This window comes from Nematolebias whitei, chromosome 2 (assembly GCF_014905685.2).
Source record: "Nematolebias whitei isolate Nwh7 chromosome 2, NemWhi1, whole genome shotgun sequence".
Lineage (NCBI taxonomy): Eukaryota > Metazoa > Chordata > Actinopteri > Cyprinodontiformes > Rivulidae > Nematolebias > Nematolebias whitei.
Window position 1 is genome coordinate 19,033,917 of NC_056499.1, and position 25,685 is coordinate 19,059,601.

Genomic DNA, 25,685 nt, shown 5'->3' on the forward strand with positions numbered 1-25,685 from the left:
TGAAGTGCATTGATGACTTTAGGAACCTTTAGGCAGTTCCTTGTTTCTGTCCAGTGTAAGTTCTAGTTTCCCAACACTTTCCCTGAATAATACCTCACAGTCTGAGGAGGTGGATTACTTCGTTTATGCTGAATGAAGTAATCAGAAGTCCAACTCAAAGTGAGCGACTTAATCTAGAAGAGCTTGCGGTCAGATTCACTGACTGGCCTGTTAACATGAACAGGTCAGAAAATCCAGGAAAAACCCAGCATGAAAACACTCACTGGTACATTCTTTTTAGAAAATTCAACACTGAACATTGTCGTTTCTGCTGAGGATCAATATTCAGCAGCTTGATTTCAGCATTTTTCTGTGAACCTGGGGACCCCTCAGGCGCTGGTTCCATCATTTTCAGCAGCCCGGCTCTCACTTGCTGAGGCTCCGTGGGTGATGAGCGTATGCGGTGCCTCAGAAACGTCCCGCTGGCTGCTGCGCCTCGAGTGGCTGTCTATCTGATGCAGGCTGCTGTGAGTGGAGAGCGGGTGGTCAAGACGAGACATGCTGCCATGGAAACTGTGCTCCTGTGCACCTCGGTAAGCTATCGAATCGCTTCTGAGAGAGACGGTGACAGAAATAAGAATGAGGAGAAACAAGGGGAAAAGAAAACAATGGTGGGAATTCGCTGTTCTACCTGTCATCTCGAGTGCGTCGCAGGCTGCCGTGGTAGCTAGCCTTGCTGTGGACGCTGCTGGGTTTGCTTCTGGTTGATGCAACGTGTCCAAGGTGACCTCTTAGTGTATCGTCAAGGTCATCTAGAGCTGCCAAATGAGTGGAGGAGGCATGTGTGGAGGTGCCCTACAGAGAGATGAGAAGTTAAAGAGCTAAGCGTCAGAAAAAACGTATCAAACCTAAATAGTCACGTCTCGATATAGTTTAAGAACTAATAACTATTAAGCCTTAGCGTTTGGTGCCATGTTTTCTTTCAAAAGCTGCTGGAACTGTTGCTTTTCACTGTACAAACTGCTCCAGTTTATCCTCATGTTTCTATATGAACCTGAAAGTGACAACCTGTGGAGAACTGCAGGTTGCAGTCATACCTGAGTGGAAGTCCCTCTGGATTTCCTAATGACGGGGGTGTTTGGTTCACGCAGCAGAGACTGGGCAAAGTCTGGTTGTTCTTGCAGCACCTGTCGGGACTCATTCACACCACTGCTGCAGGAAAAGAGTGAAGGAGGTTAAAGAAAAGACAAAAGCGTCTGTAGGTAAAATGAGCAACAATAAGATGATCCAGATGGAGCAGAGTGAAAGTTTAAAGGAGAAGTGGAAAGACAATAATGATGCAAGTAGAAGATTGAAAACAAACATGAGTTTGTGACGACAAAGAAAAGACCTGAAGTTTAATGTGGTGTTGAAAACAAAAGTGCACATAATGTTCATGTTTTAACAAAGTTGTATGAAAAAGTTCTACACTTTAGAAAGACAAAAGTTTTGTTTAACAAATAGGCAACATGTGCTGTTACGCTATTTCCTGCCTTAACCACAATCACCAACTCAAAGTGTATGTACTGTCAGTGATCAGGCTTTAATGTCCAAGTCTGTTCAGACTTAAAGAACACAAAATGTTTTAATTGTGCTAATTACATGTGAAATCCAATTATAAATCTAATTATAAAATTATGGTTTTACATATGTTTTCAAAGATAAACTTTAGTGTGAAGATTTGAACCAGGTTAGAAAAAATTGTCTTGAGAGATTCAGGACAAGTTTTTTTTTTTGCAAGGATGTTAACTGATGTGAGAAAACATATAAACAGAGAGGAAGATCTTTGGTGGAAGCTGTGGGTGGTTTATGTGAATAAATAAAACCTGACATTTAGGGTGCGCTCATGGTCAACTTACTTTTTGCGTCTGCGTCCATGCAGGAAGCTGGCCCATTCAAAGCAGGTCTTCTTACTACCCACCCAGAAAACAGAGGGAATCCCCACCACCAACATCATCAGGTATTTAATTAGGAACAAAACCATGGCTGGTTTACCACTCTGCTTAACCTAAGAGGGAGAAAAATATGTATATTTAAATAGTCACTTTTTTAACAAACCCAGCAAAACTGATTTAAAACAGCTTGTCAGCCATTTAATGTTAAAAACGATGAGGAATCCTAGAAGAACCCAGCAGCTGAACTTCAGCTGGGTTCAACAGCAGCTGAACTTTACCATGTCTCCCACTAGGGGGCAGCAGTTCTTTGTAATGATGAAAACTATATGCAGCAAGTTGATTATCAAATCCACATGCTTTAATATCCTTTAAAGTTTTAGAAAAATAATCATAACAGCAGACTCGTGAACTTGGAAACATTTAACACACTTCTGATTTATTGATATGCATAATTTATAGTTCATGACTTTTTTTTTTAGGGTGACCTGTTATACAAACAAAAAATAAATAGTAATAGCTCTATTTTAATAACTCAAGATGAAATTAAAGTCCTGGGTCTTTGGTAAATGACTAACTGGAACCCAAGATCTCTAGTTTTCTAAAAACATAACTATCCTCTGCCATACACGTGCACACACACGAGCACAAACCTACCCGCTAAAGGTTAAAGATCAAATGACACATGGCAATAATAAAATTCCAAAACTACATGGCACGTAATGGGGATCGACCCTCATGAGGTCACTCATAGATAGAGACATGAACACATACGCTGACAAGTAACACGAGTGGTTGCACCTGCCTGCACACTCATCCAGCCTGTCACAAGACAGCCAGCAGTTGTCTACAATTCTGATGCATCACAAACACATAAATTATTTGTGAATGTTTTTTTAAACTCATCTATTTGCCAGATGGAGTGGTTCCCATTATTTGGGTTATTAATTAGAGCCAGACTATATAAAAACACTCCCACTGCTCTTCATAACGGCTACAAAGCCCTCATAGAAGACGGGCAGCAGAGCATGACTTAGCAAGCCCTGAGAAAGAGACACCAACTGAGAAAGGGAGGAGAGGGGAAGACGGAGGAGACGGAAAGATGCAAGTGTGTGAAAATCAGCCGAAAGGGTGAAAGACAAGAAGACAAAGAAGTCCAGAGCAAAACAAAGATTGTAGTTTTTGTGGAGTCAGACTGGAGAGCTGCATTAGGTGAAGTAATGATGCATACAGCACTCTGGTTTCTCCTCCATCAACCAGGGAACGAACACACACACACCCACACACACACACACACACACACACCCACACACACACCCCTTAATCATTAATGGATTTGTTTAAACCGATGTGGGTTTTCTCCTTTTTGTAGTCCTGATAATTAGTAATACATGTCTACATTTGAGCTGATTATTACCAAAAGTTTTTTTTATTTTACTTTTACCTATAGTTGAATGAAAATGAAACCATTTATGATTTTATCTTTCTGCTCTGTTTATCATCTGAATAGTTGTATTTTTCACAGCATCAGTCGTGTTTTCAGATCCCTTCAGTGACACATTTACATACGCTAACAACTACAAATGATGGTCTGCTGCACATCAGCGACTCAACACGTTAAAAACAAACGCACACCTTTCTTCTTTATCTCATATCTCATCTTTTATCAAGAGTTGTTGCCTGAGCGCATCGCACCAGCTAACTTTGGTGGTATGTTTTGTGTTACCATTTGAATAACATTTAACTGTGATTTAAATACATTGGCATCTTGTCAAGAGTTTGTCTAATTTCTTTTGTGTGTTCTGCTGAAATGTCTAGATGCCTCTGAGGATTATTTTCAACTAATGCACTTTTGTTGCAATAAAAAGAAAACATGTTAAATGATTTAGGTATATGGTTAGAACCAATAATTATGTATTTGTTTAATCGCTACAGTTAAATTCCAGATAACAGATGACAGTATGTGAAAGTGTAAAACCATCATTGTTTGACTTTACCTTGTATGGACAAGGGATGTGGAAACGCTTGCAGTTCTCTTCCATCCATGTTGTTTCCCAGATCTTCCTGTAGGTGTGTTCATAGATGTAACAACCAATCACAGTCGTCAGCGGGACGAGATAGAGCACAGAGAATACTCCCATTCGAATCATGAACTTGACCAGTTTGGCCTGGTTTTCTTTCTCCAGAGGAATCTCCATGCGTACTTGATTTAGAGCAATAATTCCCACTAAAAGCAGGGAGACGCCAACCTAGAGAAATCAAGAGTTAATGAAGGCCATTGTTTCTTACAGTCCACACTTGTAAGATATCATCCACTCAATCTATTCACTAATCCCTCTATCATACCCTCCCGCTCATCACTTCTTTCAGCTCTTTTCTTATAGCTTTACTTACCGCCACATTGAGGCAGAGTGGTGCCAGAACAAACCACCGCAGGGCATCGATGTCATACAGGCCTATGAAACACACTCCACTGATCCCGTCTCCTTCTATTTTATTCAAGGCCAACAGGGTGACAGTCAGGGCCCCTGGGAGGCCCCAGGCAACAGCATGGAAGAGGAGGGCTTTCTTCTCAATGGCCTCGCTGCCCCATTTAGGCACAGCGGCCAGGAACCAAGTGATTGTCAGTATGACCCACCACACGCTGCCAGCCATGGTAAAGAAATACAGCACCATGAAGAAAAGCGTGCACGCCTGAGAACAATGAGAAGAATAACTGTTTAATCTACCATATGACAGGAGTCAATAAAATCTTATGTCTTTGAGGATCAGAATAACAAAAGTGTGTGATGTTAAAGCAGTAATTAATTTATGGAAGTGTTTTAAAGTCTCACCTTGTTATGAGAGCCCTGTGTGATGGTAGAAGCTCTGAACTGTGCAGGGATCACCGCATTGCATGCTACTCTGTCCTCCAGAAGGAAACCAAGGAAGAAGCCCAGAGACACCATGACGTAACACACAGCGTAGAAGATGATTGGCCGCTCAGGATATCGAAACCTTTGTACAAAGAATATCAATCGTGTGTTTGTAATGTCTAATTTATTAAAATTGAAATTCAATTTTGAAGTTCACATTATATTGAAAGTGATCTGATGAGATACACTCAAAGTTACTGTTAGAAACCAGACAATTTTCAGTCATTCGGACCTCGTAACATCAATGAGGAAAGTCAGGAATGTGAAGAGCGTTGCAGACAGGCACACGATGGCGATGACTCCGATGAAGTATCGGGTGAAGGTCAGCTCCTGCTGGTTGAAGAACATGGAGGGGCAGGGAGCGGAACAGTCCTTCCTCCCCATAAAGGTGTAACCCAGGTCTGGGTCAACCTTGAGCTCTCTGGGGCACCAGAAACCATAATCCCTCTGGACAGTCATGGATGACTGGTCAGTGGGTTCTGAACCTGTTAGCGGGTCCCCTGGATGAGGATGGAGTTCAGAGCCCGTCAGCAGGTCCTCTGGGCGAGGATAGGCTCCGTCACAATCTGGGAACCTAGAAAACAATACGCAAGTCAGGCCTTACAGCTCAATCTGATTTGAATATTTCTATAACTTTGCTTTACTTCGTCACACATAAGAAGGAAGGAAAAAAAAAAAAACTAATGTTAACCCACATTATCCATTCGTAACCAGTTTGTGTATTTTGGGTTCATAGCAGTACTTGGAACACCAACGTGTGCCATGCTTCACCTCTCTACAGTTTGAAGTTATGTAGGCTGTAATTAGGCAAAGACTTTTGTCTGTCTACCAGTTACACCACCAGAAAAACAGCTCCAGAGCAGACAGTAACACCACAGCTGATGGTTCCATGTTTGCTGCACCAAATCCTCATCTTTATTTTTTATTCTTTCATGTAACCACTTCTATCTCAGCTTTTGCCTTATGTCACCGTAAAACCTTAATTTTTGAAGTTTTTTTTATTTGTGTGGTCACCTACATAATTTAGTTGAATTGGAAGACATGCATTTTAGAACTTCTTCATGGTTCACGGTGTTGCAAAAGCAATCCACAGCTGCAGAAAACCACAAAAACCACAAAGCTTACATCTTACACACCGAGTACGGCAAGTTTAGACATGGATTAGGGATGTGTAACAAAGCAGACATGCCTGGATTTTTAAGTCAATAATGGAGAGGATCAAGCACACAGAAGAGCTCTCATTTTTACTTGACAGACAAATGCAGGAACTAGAACTTGGAAAATGCCGTTGGTGAGAAGAAAGAAGGCTTCAAAGACTCATACAATAAACTAATGCTGACGAAAAGCTTTGACAGTAGTGAGTGTTGGGGAAAACAACACCAATATATTACAAAAACCACTTGATCAACTTGATGAAAGCAATGGACAAAAAAAAACAATTTTATATTTCATACAGCGCTCATCTCTTAATGCACAGTCCTCTGGTTCTTTAGGTATTCAATTTATGTGAAATGTAATGCATGCTTTAAAAAGAGATGGAACAAGTGTGTGTGGAATACTGATTTGGCATTTACCCTCTGTTGTCACCGTTTTCTTTTTTGTGCAACAATTAACTGGACAGCCAATCAGACTGATCTCTAACAGACAAACAACAACAAATCTCAACAGGGTCTGACAGACGCAGAGAAAACGAGACAGACTCCTCAGACATTGACTCCCAACAGCAAATCATCAGTTGATGTATAAATCCCTAACAAAAATTCCTGATGTGATTGATTGATTTTCCCTGATCTCTACTGAAGTCAATCAAACTGAGTCGATTGCTTTCCTGTTGAACTCCGTCTGCTGTTGAATGTTGACACTGGAAAAGCTACCACCAGTAGCCAAATTACAAGGCATTTTAAAACTGATAATCAAATTTTACATTCATACCTGCTGCACTCCATGTCATCTGGCCAAGCTACTCCAAATATCTCCATGAGTTTGTGGCACTCATCCTTGGCTCTCTGGCAGATGGATCGACATGGCATGGACATACGGCCATACTCTGTGCACACTGGAGCATACAGCGCACATAGGAACATCCTCAAGTCAGCGCTGCACATGAGGTTTACCATAGGATGAAAAGGCTTTGGAACGAAAAGAACAAGAAAAAAAAAATCAGGATTATAATATGAACAACAGAAGCTCAAAGGTATAAATCGAAAGCATTTGTCAAGTACTACACTATGTGCAAATTGCAACATACACATTTTATACAGCTCCCTTTAGTGGTAAATAAAAGTCTAAAAATAAGACTTATGATCTTTGTAGCCTTGGTTGAAATACACAAGATAATTGGAAAAGTGTGATTTATATACATTTAGCAGAAACTTCACACTGGTGACAACTTAATGATGTGCATTAAACTCTGCAGCAATAATGAATTCAATCTAAAAGGATGACCATTACTGTTGAAACCTCCTTTGTGTTGTGCAGGGAGGACGCTCTTTGGGTGTTTTTGTAAAACCTTCAATAAACAATGCTTGAGTGCACACAACATGCTGGTCCAGATTCACTGATTTGCACGGCTTTTGCAAGAGCAAATTTGGCAAAAAGCATCCGATTCTCAAAGACCAGGACTGTTGCAAAATGCATTTTGTGTCAAATAATTATTTTTACAGTATATATTTATTTTCTCCTGGGTGGTGTTTATGTCGCTGATGAAAAATGTGAAGTAGTTTAGCAATCTGCTGCCTTCACTAAAACAGTGCTGGCATATCAGGAAAAGTCTTATAACTCGTTTCTTTCAATGAAATAAACAAACTAACAAAAAAACAACAGCACATAAAACCCTGTTGTTGCAGAATGTCAAACCTTCTGATAGCAGAACAATTCAACAAATAGTGATTCATTCACAGGTCAGACTGAGCACATACTAATTATTTTCTGGGACATTTATTGCAGATCCACCCCACCCTGCGCGTCCTCTGTGCAGTAGTCTGACCCTCTGCGCATGGGAAGTGTGCACAACATGCACGCTGAGGTCCAGAAGGATCTAATTTTCAACTTAAGTCAAAATAAAGATGCATAATGATCAACAAAGACAAAAATGCCACATTAATTTAGAAATGTCTTCCTGAACATGATTCTTCTTGGACCCATTCAGACGTTCTTGTACTTCATCTGTTAAAATCTGCAGAAAACTTTTCTCCCTCTCGGTCACTTCTGCTGTTGATGGGTTTATAACAGACTCAGTTTGTGCAGGGTGGACAACATGTACAGTATCTGCTGTGTTCTGATGCTACAAGTGTACTTGCACCTGCTGAATTTGATCGATGTCTAATTAGCGCATATAATCAGCACAATTTGGCTTGTGAATATGATGCTGAGCAGCTAAGGGGAGCTAATAAAGATTAGCTGGTAGAGATAAAGCAGATAACACAGACAGCACAACGATAGTGAATCTGGGCCCTGGCGTTTGGGTAGATGTGATTTATGTGTACAAGTGACACAAAACACTGCACTTTCATTGATCAGTTACCATAAAAGCTGCTGTATATGCTTACAGAGTGTGTCAGTGTATTTGTGCAAATATCCATGCATCAATAAATATGCGTTGTGCGCATGCTGGAGTGAATTCATAGGTTGTAAGTGTATTTTGATCGTTACTCAATTGCTGTGTTCTAGATTCACAGATGGAGGAGATGCTCCACCAGTAAATGGAAGCAGTGGTGCATGAGCGCGTGACACAGTTTTGAGTACTGCACAAAAATGAACATCACGCGTACAGAGCAGTTTTTATCGTCTTTCAATGAGCATTTCAACAGTTTTCTAGTTTATGTACAATGTTTGACTGAGCAGCATGATGCAGGATAACAGTCACTGAGAGAATAAGCTGAAAGTCAAACGATAAGATTGTTTTCAATAACAATAAATGAAGAAATTCTTATAAAACAATGCATTTTTCTGAATCTTATGGCCACACAACAAGATTACAAACTAGTTTTTCTGTTACGTTTAACACAGCTTTTACATGATTAAAACATTTAAAAAAAGAGAGCATTTATGTTATGTTAGCCAAATGTGAGCGTTTTATCAATAAAAGGAAAAGTAGGAGAATATTCTTCAGTGGTGGAGAAAATACTCAAACACTGTACTTAACTAAAAGTACAAATAAACAGACAAAAATGTACTCTAGTAAAAATAGAAGTACCACATTAACATTTTTACTTATGTAAAAGTAAATAAGTACTTGCTTTTAAAAATACTTAAAGTATTAAAAGTAAAAGTATTGCTGAATGTATTAAAAGTAAAAGTACTTGCTGAAGGTATTACCTAATGCAATGGTCTACAATATCATTAAGTGTGCCTACCATATGTATATTTTCTGTAATACATTAATAGTGTTGAGCCATTTTAATGAACAATGCTGCAGATAATACATGTTTTTATTGTGTTTACTCTGTGACACAGTTCACTCTTGGACTTGTGACTCTGTGTCAGAATTTCATAGATGACCTGAAGAGTTAAATGCCATTAACTAAAAATAAGAAAGTGGAATAATTTTACCTTTGAAAGTTTTTATTTTACACAAATCAAATCCAATGTGTCATTTTAACTGTAGTAAACACATTTAAGTAAAATTTGTCTGTTTGAAAAAAAGGGACATTAAACACACCTAACAAAGGAATAAGTGCTGATCATTTCAACTCCAGTTTGTCATCAACTCTAGTTAAAATACTGTCTAGTCCACCTTGTAATGGGTCAATAGTGAACAATATTTTAACTTCCTGACACCATTTTTAAAACTTGGACCGAGTGTCGAGCCATTTGGAGACATCTCGTCTGAACTGACACATTTTAATATTGCAGCAAGAATTTCTTGTTCAAGTTCAGAAGAAGTTGGTTTTCAAAGTTTTTTGAGTCCAGTCCGACTCTTTAGGGAGAGAATCTGTCCTGCTGTACTTAACAGTCTTTCAATAATATTTCAATAAGGCCATGGGTGGCATGTATCTTCTGGCTGACTCTCTGTGGTGGAATACATTTTGGGTGTGTTAGCGGTGCTGTGGGTGCACCCAGCTCAGTGACATATATACTAGAATATACATCATTGGTCCAGCTCTTCTTGAAGGTGGGTCTAACGTTACCTGCCCACTTTGCAGTGATTCAGTGGATCAACTCCCCTCTCACCATTGGTTACTTTCAAACTAACGAACAAATCAAAAAAACCACAACGTGAATGTAACTTGTAATGCAACGCATTATAGAAATGTAGTGTAGAAAGTACAGATACTTAATGTAAAATGCAGTGGAGTAAGTCGAAAGTACCCACAATTAACTCTACTTAAGTACAGACACATGAAAAATGAACTTAAGTACAGTAACAAAGTACTTGTACTTTGTTACATCCCACACTGCAGACAAGTGTATGCAAGCTAAAGAAACTAACGTTAATATCATCTGAAAATGGTCTCATCCTCTGATATGAATCTGACAATCCATTGTTGTCCCCATTTATCCACCTGTCTTATACAAACATGCTTTGTGCCCAAGGCCACAACTGAAAGTGGTAACTATTTTCTGAATTGTCTTTTCTGACCTGGAAGAGAATAAGCTTTTTATTTCATTTTAAGTCACCTCAGTCAAACTCCACTGAAAATCTGTTTGAGGCTCCTGCTTTGTGTATCCTCATTCTACCCTTCTGTCTTGTGCGTGCGAGTTTACATGCGTGTCTTCATTCGGGTTTTTAGTCTATGTCCCAGTTTCTGTTTTTAAACATGTGCGTGATGAAGCAAGGTTTTCGTGCCTGCTCATATAGTCACATGTGTGCAGATCGCTGTGTGCAATTATTCTGACATTCAGGGCAATTGCCTCCCATCTCTCTTCACAAAGCGAATATTGATATTAAGTGGCTTTACTGTGCCACCCCACAAAAGAGGAAGGGACTGGCAATCAGCTCCCCACAGAGAATAACTCAAGTGAATTGCCTGACATTATGTATGTCAGTTGTGATAGACAAGCATGGAGAAGAGGAAAATGGAAAAGCCTGCAAAACTGCCCTGAGGGGGAAAGCAGGCTCCAAGTAAAACATGGATAATGTTGAAAAATGAGATGGGGTGGAGACAAGACTTTACTACAGTCACCAAACATATAGTGCTTTTAGTTTTCCTTCATGAGTTTCTGCCTTACTATTGGTTTTTACTTTTTTCTGTTTCAGTCGCTACATTTCCAAACATGAGTAGAATAAGACATGCAGCCATTAATTATAAAGTACAAGCATCAAAAATATGTATTTTAATATAGGAAAAACAATTCTTGAACAAGTATAGCCCTTCATCACAAGTGAGTGAGCACAGTGTAAATTGACAGTAGTAACTTATCCTGATGCATGCTCAATAATCCAGGTAGAAAAATACTGTGACAGTAGTAACAGTTGTGAGTAGAAAACACTCAGGTATTTTACTAAGGCAAGTCTAATATCTTTTTTTAATTCAACCTTTATTATACAAACTAATCTCATTGAGCCACGAGGACTCATTTACAACAAGAGGGACCTGTTCAACTATTCAGCAAAACAACAAAGTCCATGCTCAATCATCCAGATAGACAAGATGACCTGCGAAACGTTTCAGCACAAAAAAAAAGAAACTGTCAAGATGACCTGACTGAAAAATGTTGGACTGTATAACTGGATTATTGAGCATGGACTTTGGTGTTTTCAACCAGTCTGACAAGACTGTCAACAAGGAAGAGGGCCGGCAATGGAGGAGGGGGCGTATCAAAGAGACCATCTTATCACAAGCAGAACTGGTTTGTTCCACTTTGGAATAAGCTGTTGGGGGAAGAATCAGTTTTGTTGTGCGTTTCCTTGACTGATGAAGCCTTCTGGATCGAAGGCGAAACGTTTCAGCACCAAAAAAAAAGGAAACTGTCCAGATGACCGGACTGAAAAATGTTGGATAATCAGCAAAACCATCTTAAAATGTTTGGGGAGGTTGGGGGTTGAGAAATACATTTTGCATATGAATTAAAAGAATGCAACTGTGAGCATTCAGAATAAAAAGAATAGAACCAGAATATTTTCTTCTGTGTAAAAAGAAAAAGACCCCCGACTGGTCCACCTCTGACTCAATGGAGGGATTAAGTTTCTCTTTCTTTACTCTCTCTCTCTCCACTGACGTCCAGGGAGAAGCAAAGAGACAAAAGGTTAAAGAAAACACAACAGAAAAAAGGTAAAACACAAAGTTAGAGGCATGTGATTAACACTTGTATAATACAGGCAATTATACTTCTGGCAAACAAGAGGTAGAAATTATAGCTGTGATGTTAGAGGCAAACAGAGACGGTGGTGTTTTTAATATGGAGTTGTGTGTGTTTGCATCAAACCTTTAGTGCTAGGCAGCAGCATGTTGAGACTGAACACAGTGTTTTCTCCACTCTCTTTGTACAGAGACCAAAGTGTAACTGGTGAAATCAAATTAAATGTTGCAACAATGACAGAATATCAGTGACATCATATACGTTTTAGTAATGAGAGGGGTTCTTGGCTGAGAAATACTTATGTTAAAGTTAAAAAACATAAATAATAAACTAAATCACAACCAACTTTCCTTTGTGTATCTTTTCTGGTTACCCAAGCACAAAATGAAAGCACACAACTCAGAGTTTTACTTTAGAATTTTACACATTTTTCTAAAGTCAATTTGATGAAACATTTTGTTTAGTTAATATTAGTTTGTGTGGGTGTGTCTGTGTGGGGTGGTGAGAATTTGGCATGTGCAGAAGGGGGAGAAATAAAAAGAAAGGCAAGAATAAAGAAGCAGAAGAAAAAACAGAAAGCAGAAGAGGAACTGAGAAGAAAAAGAGTGGCTGTTACTCGGTGGATTAGAGAGTCAAATGAATTTGAAGGAGCGCTTAGTGTGTGAGAACCTCACACACTTCCTCTAGCTGTCACCAGCTTTGTTTTGTGGTCATATCAAGGTGACAGGCTGTTGAGGCGACGCTTCCAAAAACACAAGCCCCCAACTGGCCACAATCCAACGATTTTTATCAAAAGCTGCAACACTTGGTGTTGTGGTGTGACTATCAAATAATGTATCATATTAAACAGCTTTCATTTACCTCTGAACAATCGCTTTATTGACTGTTTTATGTTGTTTTATGACATTAATTTAGGGTAAAAAATAAATAAATTTAGAGGCTGTAGGCTGTGGTTCTATTGATACATTTGATCAGATAACTATGAACTATCACCCAATGCACCCCTCTTTTCCCCTGTGACATATGAGAAACTTTAAAATGGAAAAAAATAAAATATTTTTTGTCTTTTTCTCACTAAACGTTGCCCACATCATCCTCACACACACTCTTCTCATGCCATCTGTCTCAACTCACTCTCAAATCAGTAGCATAGAGCCTGCAGCATAAACACTGTCAGACTCCATCAGCTGCTTTCATTATATTGCACATCCCTACAACATCCTGACTCCGCTATGAGACTTAACTCCTTTATTTACTCTGTCAGTGAAGCAATAACGCCTCGTCCTATCTCCTGCCACATTTCTGCTCCTGCCAGGTATTACCAGCATGCACCTTTAATGCATTAGAGCCAAATTACATTCTCTCTTACTCCCTGCAGTGTAAGTAAAGTGCATTGTTACAGCTCACTTATATAATGGCTACACGATGACTCCATACGTGTCTTTGCACCACCCACCTTTTTTCTTCCAGTATTGCATTTCTTCTGCTGTCTCCATTCTCCACTTTTACTGCATGAATTTGAATTCACGCTACATTTTATAGCTCCTCACTCCAATATGCATCAATAATGAATGTGTTCATAAAGGAATGCAAATTGCAAAATACACAAACTCTGGCGATGTGCCTGCCTCTTCTCCTGCGCTCGACACAGGCGTTGGTCTTAAATACATGAACTGCACTTTCTGATGCTCTCCTCCCTAATCTCTGAATAGACGGTTAAGAAAGGGGCACAGTTCTCTCACACTCTCTCCCTCTTTCATCCATTTGTTGGTTTATCCATGTCTGTCCATCGTTCAGTCGGGAGGACCGCACAAAGCCGTTAATGGCATTCCCCTTCACGCTCACTTCCCCTCCCATCTTCTCTCTCTTGTATTCATGTCTTATTTTCCTTGCCTCCCATTTACTCCCAGCAATTATGCTGACATGGACTTGTCCACCTTCACTTCTTTTGCCTTTTTGCTCCTATTAACATCAGCCTCCATTGACTCCCCCCAATCTTTTCTGTCATTTTATATTGGGGGTGGGGATTATAAAACAACATACATTCCATCTTCATGCGTCAAATGCAGTATATGGTTAATCTACTGTTTTCATCCATTAACTTATTCTAAAAGTAAAATTATGACTAGTCCTTGGTTTATTTACCATTTCGCTGCTAAAATAATAATAAAATAATTTTTAGTTTTATAGGCCATATCTCATGAGTAATATTCTCTAAAACCTTTCTCCTTGCTGAGCATTGTTAAAATTTGTAGATGATATAGGACATTTACATCTACAAACTATCAAATGTAGTTCAAGTTACTGCAGTAGCTGCACACAAAGACATTACTAGGGTTTGCTTTTAGCTGATAAAAACAAAAAAATACTTTCCTTTCTATTAACAAAGGATTAGGAAACATGCATAACATTGCAGGTAGAATGAATTAAGTTAAAAAAACAATTACAGCTCATAGTTTAGATCAAGGGTTAGCAATTGTTACTATCAAATAAATAATTTCTGCTCCTTTTTCATACTGAATAAAAATTGCCCAGAGCTGCAGGACTTTAAGGTTCAAGTAAAGTTAACGCAACTCAGTGTAATAATAATAATAATAATAACAGTGTAATAATAATAATAATAATAAAAAAGCCTTTGCTTTGGCTGCAGAAAACTAGTTTGTGACATAAAATTAAAGACTGTTGACAGTTATTTGTACTTTCACAAATAACTTTTTGTTAGGGAGTGGTGGCATAGAGGTTAGAGAAGGTGGGCCTGTTGATAGGAAGATCGCCAGTTCAACTCCTGGTACAGACAACATCAAAATGTGGGTGGGATAGGTGAAAGACCCACACCTGCCTCCACCCTCATTTGCCCCACCCTGGGCCCTTAACATCCACCATCGCCCTAGATGTCAGCTCTCTGCTCCACACAGAGAGCTGTGGTAGCTCGGTGGTCTGTGGTTGTGTCAGGAAGGACATCCAGTGTAAAAATAATGTCCAAGTCTTTGTGCTGTGGTGACCCTTTAAGATGGGAACACCCCCCGCCCCACCAAAAAAAGAACACTCTTTCGCTACCATCATCCATCTTTACCCACTTCTTCCTTTTTGGATCACGGGGGTCACTGGTGCCCATGTCCAGCCATCATTGTGCAAGAGGCGGAGGACACCCTGGACATGTCTCCAGTCCATCGCAGGGACACAGAGACAAACAACCATTCATTCTCTCACTCACACCTAGAAACAATTTAGAGTTACCGATCAGCCTAACATGCATGTTTTTGGTCTGTGGGAGGAAACGGGAGTACCTGGAGAAAACCCACACATGCACAGAGAGAACACACAAACTCCACCCAGAAAGGCCCCCAGACCGGGATATGAACCAGGGTAACGTGCTCGCTGAGAGGCAGCAGCTCTACCAGCTGTGCCACCGTGCTGCCCTTCTTTTACTACAAGTGGGGGACAAAAAATACACAAACAAAAAAAAGCATATTTCTTGTTTAGACCCCCCCTTGACAAAAATGTTAACACAACCATGCAGGTCTATTGGAGTCTTTCCTATAGTTGTGGAAAACAAATGCAAGTACCCCACTTTAAAATATTAAAACATTAGGTCAGATTGTTGGATATTTGCAACTTCATACACTTCCTCTTATAAAAGCAAATACCTTCATTTACTTCAAATTGTATTCATCGTTTGTATTAAAGGCAAGCTTTTACTTCTAACAACTCTTGGTGCTATCAAAATGACTTGCCATATATTTCTACTTTTTTACACAATAGTTATAAAATGTAAACCTTATTTATTTCTCTGTTAGCTTTAAAGAGCTGCAGACTGCAGGTCTAGGAAAAGAGGTCAGAGGAGTATCACATTAACCCAATCAGGTGTAGGATGTCTTGATGTTAATAGCTACACTAAAAGGAGGCTAATGCAATAATTGACAATACAGCCTGAAATTACTTGAAACTGTATCTTTAATGAGTCGTATATCTCCGTCTTTGCCAGACAACAATGAACAAAGCTAAATTGAATGGCCATTCCTAGTTGGTGTCTTTTTACCTTAACCAATTTTTTGTGTAGCTGTAGGCCCCTTTAACAAAACAAAGCATGAAAATGATTATATAACCAGAGTACAATTATTATTAGACTGTTAGGATTTGTGATTAGTCAGTGTTCTAAGAAAATGTAAATTCAGCAACTAAATATTTCATTTATTCTATTTTTCTTTAATTTACAGTGGCCTTATTCTTTCTCCCTTGTCCTTTTGGTTTATTCTGGAACATACCACACATCATCCAATTTTCCTCCCCTCCCCTGTCCATCTCCCTCCCTCCATTCCTCCCTTTTCCTTCTCAGCCAGTTTAACTACCATGGCAACAGGTGATGTGAAGACTCTTTCATGGCCATGCACAGACATTCATCCACTCACATTTCTGTAGATCTTCTACAAAGGGCGAACAATAAAAAAAAGTAGAGCAAACAAGCTTGCACATGAGGCGACAGCAAAAAGTGTGAAAATGAGAACAAAGGAGTCTAAGAAGCATAAGACAGTAGGGGCAAATTAAATGGTAAAGATGGAGAATCAAAGTGTGACGATAAAGCTGAATCCGATCACCCACACGTCTTAACATCCTATAAATCTCCTGTCTGCTTACCACACATATTTAAACTCTCAAACACAATTTATAACAAACAGCTTTTTATCAAGATAATAGTCATCTTCAAATAAGTTAATACAGCTAAAGTTTTCATACAATTCACATATGTTGGAATTTTTTTGTTGTGTGTGTTGTGGTTTTATTTAGTCTTATATTAATATCAGGACAAATAAAGACTTTACTTTCTAAAAAGAACATTTCATATTGTGTTGGCACTGATGTGAGAAACAACCTGCCTTGAAACTACGGTAAATGAATTAATATGCAAGCCATTTCTGGAGTGCTGAAAAGCTGCGGGTGTCTTGATAAGTGCACAATTAGAGGCACAGGCGCTTTTAAAGCTGACGCTGATTCTGATTTGTAGTATACTGAAAACATAAGAGCAGCATTGTGTCGAGTAGCTTTGCATGAGAAGAGGATCAATGATTGCAAATGTGTGTATGTTTGTGTGCATGTTAGTGTAAGTTGGGATTAGCGCTGGTTTAAACTTCTCCAACTGGCTGCTGACACATTTTCACCCACACACTTCATAGACCAGGTCATGGGTTCAGATTAGGACCATAAGACATGGATAACCTACATTTGTATAATTGTGCACCAGAGGGCTTCACATCATCTGAAAGAGGAGAACCAGCCACACTCAGTTAGGAGCAGTCAGGAACTAACAGGCAAGACAAGCGAACAGCTACTCAGAACTGAAAACACAAGTGACAGATTTTGCATTCTTAAAAACAAAAGTTCTTCTGAACTATTTCTGTCAATGTGAATGAGATACTTTCCATTTTTACACCTCTTCAAGAAAAATGGTTCTTGATGCATTTTCTCAACCAAAAAGCATGTTGTACAGATGATTGCATCAAAGATTGCTGTTAGTGCTAGTAGCACACTGATGTTCAGATTTAATAAAATGTATAGCGCCAGTGTAAGTACCTGACAAGTTGAAGCTGTGTAGATATTCCCAGTATGCAATATGCTTGGACCTGTGTGCTTAAAGTTTGAGTTTTTTTTTTGTTTGTTTTGTGACAAAATCAAAGCTCCATTCCTGTTTATGTTTTTTCAATGTGTATATTTCAAATACATCTGATTATATTTCCATACAGTCAACTGTATGAGTAATTCAAAAAGTGATCAAGTATCTCATTCACAAAAAACTCAGTAAACTCACACTCAGTAAATTTGAATATAGGTTTAAGAATCGAAAGATTCAAAGAGGTGAAAACTATTCATGCAATTTTCATGATTTTAACATTTTCACAAATATTTAACCTTTTGATATACAGTACCAACACAATGACTACTGTGCTAGAGAAACAAAAACCTCAATGCTATGTATGAAAAACTTGTGTTACTTTATGCCAGGCTATGGAACAATATGTAAATAACTGGCTATGTATTCGATCAATGGAAAATCTCTCTTCAAATCTCTCTCAGGAATCGTGAGGCTAAATAAGCAGTGGTAGCAGCAGCTACGTAGATGGAACAGTCTGCCAACAAACAGCACCAGGCAGTGCCTTTGTTCAGTGCATAAATAAATAATTGCTTCAATGGGGTTGGCAGTTTTAAAAGACTGTCAGAACAGGCAGGATAATTAAGAGTTCAGCTGAAATAAACAGGAACTTTTAAACTGAATGAGGACCTGTCTGTCTATAGAGTAAATAGGGTAATGAGCCTCTTCAATTGTAAAGAAAAGCAAGCGTGCGCGCACACACACACACGCACACACACACGTGCACACACACACACACACACACACACTACAAAAGCAACACAGCCATCCCTCAAAAGCATACCTCTCTCACAAACCTCTTTCATATTCACACAAAAACAACAAGACTCAAACAGGTTTTTGAGTTGTGAACACTCGCATGCACATGTGCACGCACACGCACGCACTCTTGCTTTAGGAGGACCTGTTGGCCCTTCAGAAATTAACCAGTCTGATTCTGAAACGCAGGACCTTGTGGTGCGAGAAACAGCAGAGACAGTAAAGTCTAAAGACTTTACCCAACCACGCGTTCACGTTGCACTTCCCACCATTTAATTTCTCACACCCTCTTTCTGACGATGCTCTATCAACACTTCTATCTTTATTACTTTTGAGACAAGTGGATTATTAGTCCATCTGCAACTAGTTTTTAACATTTGCCATTTTCATTGTTGGCATGTTTAGAAATAAAACTAAAAAGCTTTTGTGCATCTTTTCATTGTAATTGAACAGCCTATAGTGAGCTCACCTTATTAATTATGCTTTGTTAGGCTCACAACAAACTACATGACTGCTCTATAAGGAGCATGCACTTTACAATGTAACAAGCAATTTCTTGGAATTGCAACATAAAACAATTCAATAAAAACTACTAAAGCTAATAGATCTCAACTTTTCAGGCTTTTGGTGTTGTATCAAAAAGGAACTGGGGGGCGGGGGGACTTTAATACACCATCTACTTTAGTGCGTCACTGGTAATTTCAGACTCAAACTGATATAAAATAAGAAAAAAAATGGTTTAAAGAGTTGAAAAACAATTTATGACAAGAGAGATAGCTCAAAAGTAACTCAAACCCATTGACAAGAAACAAAAGAAAAAAAACATTTAATTTGTTCATAAATGTAGAAAACTATGGAAAAATGAAAAATACTGATGAATGCAGGACAAGGTGGGGTTTATGGTTCTTAAAGCAATGGAGTATTAAAAGTGTGAGTCACCGTTTCATGACATGAATAGAATTTCTCCTGATTTTACAGTGGCCATGTGATAACTGACAGTTGTCTATTTGCCTTTTACACAGTGCTCTATAGTTTTTTTGAATTATCCTTTCTTTTATTGCCCAAACAGGCCGTTTGTTTATGAGCTTTGCAACATCTTTCACTCCAGGATTAATGACAGAAAACGGTTAACTGTCCAAACAAGCTGAATGAGCTATAACGTTAACAAGTACTCACTGCAGCCGGGTCTTTAAACCCTTTCAATCTACAAACTGAAACTGGTACAAAGTTTAAGAAAATGCTTTTTAAATTCAAGCTACAGAGGCCCTATTGTTTGTCATTAAACATGTAAATATATATATATAAATATATAAATGAGTCTACAAAATCAAGATGTAAAACATCCTCATGAAGGGCTTCAATCAATCGCTGACCAAATAAATACATTTTTTTTTGTCAACAACTGCCATTTGAAAAAAAAAAAAATCTACTCATTTCACAAACTCTAAAAATATATATTTGTGTTTTGAAAGTCTAATTTATTTGACCAATTTTGCTAAAGGAAAATACCCAAAGCCAACACACATGCTCTAATTTTTGCATTTCAGAATGAGTAAAAAAAAAGCTTGGTACCACAATTTGTTGAATTTCTTACTTGCAGCACATAATGCATCTTCTTCCACTGTAGTTTAGTCTTCCTACACAGGAGAACAAGTTCTTTTATTTAGTGGAGAAGTCTTCAAATATAAAGCACTTCAGGATATGCAGACCCAGCTGATTAAAGCTGGCTGCCCCGAACTTCCTTTGCGCTTCATCTGTTCACCTTTATTTTTGTTGGATATACACAATCCCATTGTGTCATACCTAAAACCAGTGTTTCAAACATTTATGAACCTTTAATGCCACCATTAACAGCTAATCCTTTAAGAACTATGATGTCAGGCTGCAGCAGATGGACAATAAAGATTATATTTTCACTATTGCATAACTCAAACATTAACAAAAATTAAAGCAGGCACAAATGCAACCCCCAGAATAGTATTTACACCATTTCCTTTTCTAAACTCATCTCTGGCCTCTTTCAGCTCCTGCTCTCATGTTTCACCGTCTCACCCCCTTTACTCAGGTCTAATTGACCATTGTGGCAGATGGGGTGGTCCATAGTGTGTGGGAATCAATGTCATTGTGGAGCTGAGAGAGATTAGCAGCTAGTTTGCACCAGTGAGTGATGACAGCTGGGACCAAAACCCCTGCTCTAACACCCCCACAGGCAAACACTCACAGGAAGTACAAGTAGTATCATGTTGGCTTTACCAAATTTAAATACAAAAAAAGTGGCTCAGTTTTATAAGCTTTATATATAAGCTTCCACATAACAAATAACCTATTTTATGACCTATCTAAGCCTACTATATATAAAAAAAGCCATGAGAGAAAACATTGCATTTACAGTGTCATTTAAAACAGGACTCCTAACATAAACTAACTCACTGGAATGATCTCCAAGACACGCAAGCTTCGCCTCTGAGGCAGAGCAAACATTCAGCATATGATCTGAGCCAAAACAGTGACAGCTGCTGACAGTAGCTACACTGTAATAGACCATCTTCAGCTCCTCAGACTGATCTGGCAGCAGTTGTTCCCGTTTGATTAAAAAAAATAATAATAAATTCTCTGGACTTTGACAAAGTCTGTTTTGAATTAATGCAATCATAAATATGTAAATTAAATTTGGCTTACCAACCGAGTTAAACAGAGTTTTCTATTCTTCTAAAAGCTCAAACAACCATCACCTTTAACTTTCCATTATCTTAAAAGAAACTAATAACAGTTGAATAAAATAAAGCAAAAGCATAGGAGGGCGTACCAAAGAGACCATCTTATCACAAACAAAACTGGTTTGTTCCACTTTGGAGTAAGCTGTTGGGGGAAGAATCAGCTTTGTTGTGTGTTTCCTTGACTGATGAAGCCTTCTGGATGGAAGGTGAAACGTTTCAGCACAAAAAAATGAAACTGTCCAGATGGCCTGAACTCCTAAGTTAGCTCTTTAGTATACCATTTTTAATGCCTTTCTTTGGATGATGGCTCTGTTTACTGTTTTCAGTCCAGGTTTGCTCTGAGCCGAGTGTTGGGAATCACCGGTGAGCAGAAAATGAAGACAAAACTATCTAATGCTTTCTAGATGCTACTGCTTTTTGCATCAACATCTTACGCTGGTGAAGATTCTCAGTCATCCAGGACATGATAAATTCAAAAAACGTTCAATACAAAAACAACTGGACTTTATTTGTAACAGAAGACGTTTCGCTCCTCATCCGAGGAACTTTCTCAATTCAAGTCTTCGGTTACAAATAAAGTCCAGTTGTTTTGGTATTGAACGTTTTTTGCATCAACATTTATGTTTTCTGCGATCCTGATTTCATTAATTTTGACAAGATCCCAAACTGTGGCTGAAATGCAACCTCAAACCATAAAATACTGAGTTCAAGGATGGCTTTCTGTCCTTTTCTGTATTAATCAAAGATAATTTAAACCAAACTTCAAAAACAGTATTCAGCACTATTAATGAAGTATTTAAATTTCAGTTTTAGAGCCAACTGAGCAGTCATATAGCGATGCATGTAGTGTATGTGGATCATCCTAAAACACACAATCATTGACAGAAGATGGCTTTATGCAGCCACCGTCTTCTACCAAGAGATTATTAAATTTCCTCCAGGGTTCCCACCAGGGCAATCATGTCTGCTCACAGCAGAGCAGAGCAGGAAAACTGACAGAGCTCATGTTGCTAGTGAGCCTTCTTCAGAAAACTGCCTCTTCCATGACTGAAGGGACTGTGGGTGTCAGTTACTTGGCTCCAGCTTCATCCAGGTCAAATCAAGTTCAACAACAGATGCTTCTCACAGAGTATGAGATGGCGTGTTTTGACATGACGGTGGGGAATTGACATGATTTAACAATTGCGTGGTCTTTCATGTGCTGACCGAATGCTATGACTACAGTTTAAACGTGCATTAATCATACAGTGGTAGAAACATGAGCATGAAACAAAAGAACAAAGCCGTGTTTCTTAATCCCTCAATTTTTTGACGGGAGTAAGATATTTGAGAGCAGTGATCCTTCAGAGGACTCCTGGAGGACTTCATTGCTAATTTTGATGCAGGAAAAATAATTTGCAGTGATGGAATAAGAAGCCAACCAAACAGAATGTTTGCCCCATCGTTTGCGTGACAATCTACGTAGTTTTGAAATGTGAAAAAGCTTACTAAGCACACACACACACACACACACATACGACGCCACACAAACAAAAAAAAAATCCCACAAGATTAAACATGCAAGGTACCCCACCAACATTGGCCTTGTACAAATTCATCAGCTTTTCAACAGGAGTCATTTAATATGCCAACTATGAACAGCTGGAAGCAAACTTAATTCAAGTGACTGTATTTGTTCCTCATCTGTGATATTTAAGCTTACAACCACAGTTGCATGCTATAAACACGGGTAAAACTATGCCCTTCAGCGTATAGTTGCTTTAGTATTTAAAGACGTTGGCAAATAAATAAACATAAGGGACAAAATAATCAGTGTTTCTACCTGAATTTCTCTACAAGACAAAGTCTTAATTTTAACAAGTAATTTCTACATGTTTTTTTTAGTACTTTAATAAAATGAACAAAAAGTCCCAGCCTTAAAAGCTTTGATTTGAATACAGCATACAGGTAATTACAGCAACGTTAGTGAGCAACAAATTGTTCAGTGCCCTTTAACACTCTCCATGAGTGACAATAGAAGGAAGGAGAGGTAACATGGTAACTGTTGCACTCGGTGCGCAAAACAGGACTTCTCCTGAAAACCAGAGCCCAGACACAAAGATATTTCTCTGAATCTTCAAATCACATAAGCACCTCATTGGAAGATATTGTTTTTCATCAGCTGCTGAACAGGTAGCACAAGCTGTCTGCAGCTCAGATTAAAAATAAATAAATGCCAGGAGTGACTCAGTGAGTGCCTACACTTTTATCTGAGTCTACGTGGAGAAGTGACATGTAGCAGAAGATGGATCTGTAACATGAGGAAGACAGATCAAGTTGAGCCTTTTTTGTCTTGCTCCTGTTAAATCCTCGACTTTCATGCCTGTGGCTTTGTGGATCCCACATCTTAAAGAGTTCAGAGGCAGACGTTTCTCAGTGTAAAACAAAGCCCCTTATTGAAATGATTTTTGTATGCAAAGGTTTCGCTGAATGAGCACTTGTTTTTCAACATTTTGCAAACATGACCGCACAATCCACTAAAACAAATACCACAATTAGGTACATAAAACATTTCTGACAGTTAACTACAAGTTAATAGCAAAACATGGATGAACTGGTGAATGGATCATACATCTTTCATCTAAGGTGGATTATTACAGGCACTGTCAGCATTAGCAAACATTTGTATTGACAATTTTATGTTCAGATCCAGTTATACCTACTTGTATATCCGAGCTATGCTGACACGTCACAACAGGCTGCAAGAGAAAACCTTTTGTCTGCAGCAGGTGCACAACACATGACAAAAGTCTGCAGGATGGTGCTTTGCAGTATTTACCTTTTCTGCACCAGCATTTGATTTAATATACATATTTAAATTCTCAAAATAAACTTATTCTAAACATTAACTCTAACATTTTAATTTACAACTGCTGCGCGGTGGTATGCATCACCTAAAAGACGTGGACAAACCCTACCTCCATGGCCAGTGCAGCTGTTTGCTGGTCGTAGTGATTCAGAAGATTGGGCATGAAGGTGGTGTTGTAAGGCAGGTCCTGGCACATTCTCAGTCTGATGGGCTCACAGCTGAACTCACTGTGGCTTTCTATATGGTCTATGTGGATGGAAAGAGCAGGGCTAGTCAGGAAGAAGAGCAGGTGAAGAAGGATGGAGAAATGGCAAACGGGAACGTTTTGTCCGCAGACAATGGTTTTGGTTTTTGACTGCCCGTCTTCGGCGCATTCTCCTCCGACAAGTGTTTGCATTTTAACGTTCCACATATTTTCAGCGTCTTACGACATCATCATCTTCACACTTGACGGCCAATACTAAATAGAAGTAAAAGGAAAAATCCACAAAGCAGATATGCAGTCTAAACTGCACATTGGAAGTCCCGATTCATATGCTGGCTCCAAACAGTGTTCTTTGTGTCAATCCTCAACATTTCCAGTCCAGGCATTTTTGATTTTGCGCATAAAGCTTTAAATTATTTCTCATCTAACGACCAAGATATGATTTCTCCCCAGCTTCTGTTGCTCCTCTGATCAAAAGCTGCTTCCACTTGTTCCATCTCCGAGCAGAGTCCAAAACCAATTTACTTGATACAGGTCCTCTGAGGCTTACTGTCCATCCTCTCCTTTCAGCACTCCTTTATCTCTTCTCTCAGTATTTCCAGCAGTGTCTGAAAGAATCGCTGAGCCCACAGGATGCCATAATAACCAGGACGGTTTTGCTGATTCCTCTGCAAGACAGAAAATCCACGTTAAATTGTCACACTGGATCAGACCCACCAAACAGGTTCTACAAGTTCATATAGAGGCTTGATGCTTAAAAAGCTGAGGGGGTTCAGTTGAAGTTTACAGATCAGCCACACCCTTCTTCACAAGGATCAGACACGATGTGCATCCAGCAGTGCAACTGATGCTAAGCAGATTCCTCTGTCAACACATTTAGGCCTCGGCTTGTGTCGGTGTTTAAGATTATTTTGTGAGAGGCAGCTCATGCGGACTACAGAGGAGAGCCGCAGCTACCCGGGGTTCCGATGTTGAACGCTACACCTGCGGACGTTCAGACCCTCACCCCCCCCCCCCCCTGCCCATTCTCACGTTTGAGTCAGCAACACTCCACTGCCGTGTTTTCACACCCACCACGCGACTTTACGTGAACTTTAGGAATACAGTTAAATAAATTAACGTTGGAAAACCCGTCAGTTCTCTCAGCTCCAACAAGCATCGCTGACAGCTAGCTAAGCTACCCGCGTTAAACTGGTCGCTAATTTAAGTGAACACCTGCGCAACATTTCGTTACCGGGGAGAGAAAGAGCCGCGTAGCTCCAGGAATCGGAAACATCTTTTTTTCACGGAGGTGTCTTTGACCGTTGTTGAGGCGACTCTCGGGAATGGGCGACCATCAATCCGTTTGTCACCGCGGCGTCTTCAGGACAGCGGTGAGGCGCGCGCGCCTTCACCGACAGCATTCATGGTCCGAGGAGCCTCCCCCCCCCCCCCCCAGCACAGAG

The 25,685-nt window shown here is 39.3% G+C and overlaps 1 protein-coding gene across 1 annotated transcript; it reads right to left on the reverse strand.

Moving 5' to 3' along the window:
- Window positions 1–267: 267 nt before the first annotated feature.
- On the reverse strand, window positions 268–24,479 carry LOC119430081 (frizzled-3). Its single transcript, XM_037697516.1, has 10 exons — window positions 24,145–24,479; window positions 6,758–6,954; window positions 5,058–5,399; window positions 4,745–4,907; window positions 4,305–4,604; window positions 3,908–4,159; window positions 1,878–2,026; window positions 1,077–1,188; window positions 671–834; window positions 268–591 (listed from the first exon to the last, which is right to left on the reverse strand). Exons 1-10 carry the CDS (start codon window positions 24,445–24,447, stop codon window positions 369–371), a joined length of 2,205 nt encoding a protein of 734 aa, XP_037553444.1. The 5' UTR covers window positions 24,448–24,479; the 3' UTR covers window positions 268–368.
- Window positions 24,480–25,685: the final 1,206 nt, after the last annotated feature.

Coding starts and splice junctions, on each gene's coding strand:
- LOC119430081 (XM_037697516.1), bottom strand. CDS start 24,447: ATGTGGAACGTTAAAATGCAAACACTTGTCGGAGGAGAATGCGCCGAA. Junction 4,605..4,744: donor CACAGGGCTCTCATAACAAG/GTGAGACTTTAA, acceptor CATTGTTCTCAG/GCGTGCACGCTTTTCTTCAT. Junction 1,189..1,877: donor CATGGACGCAGACGCAAAAA/GTAAGTTGACCA, acceptor TTCCTGCAGCAG/TGGTGTGAATGAGTCCCGAC.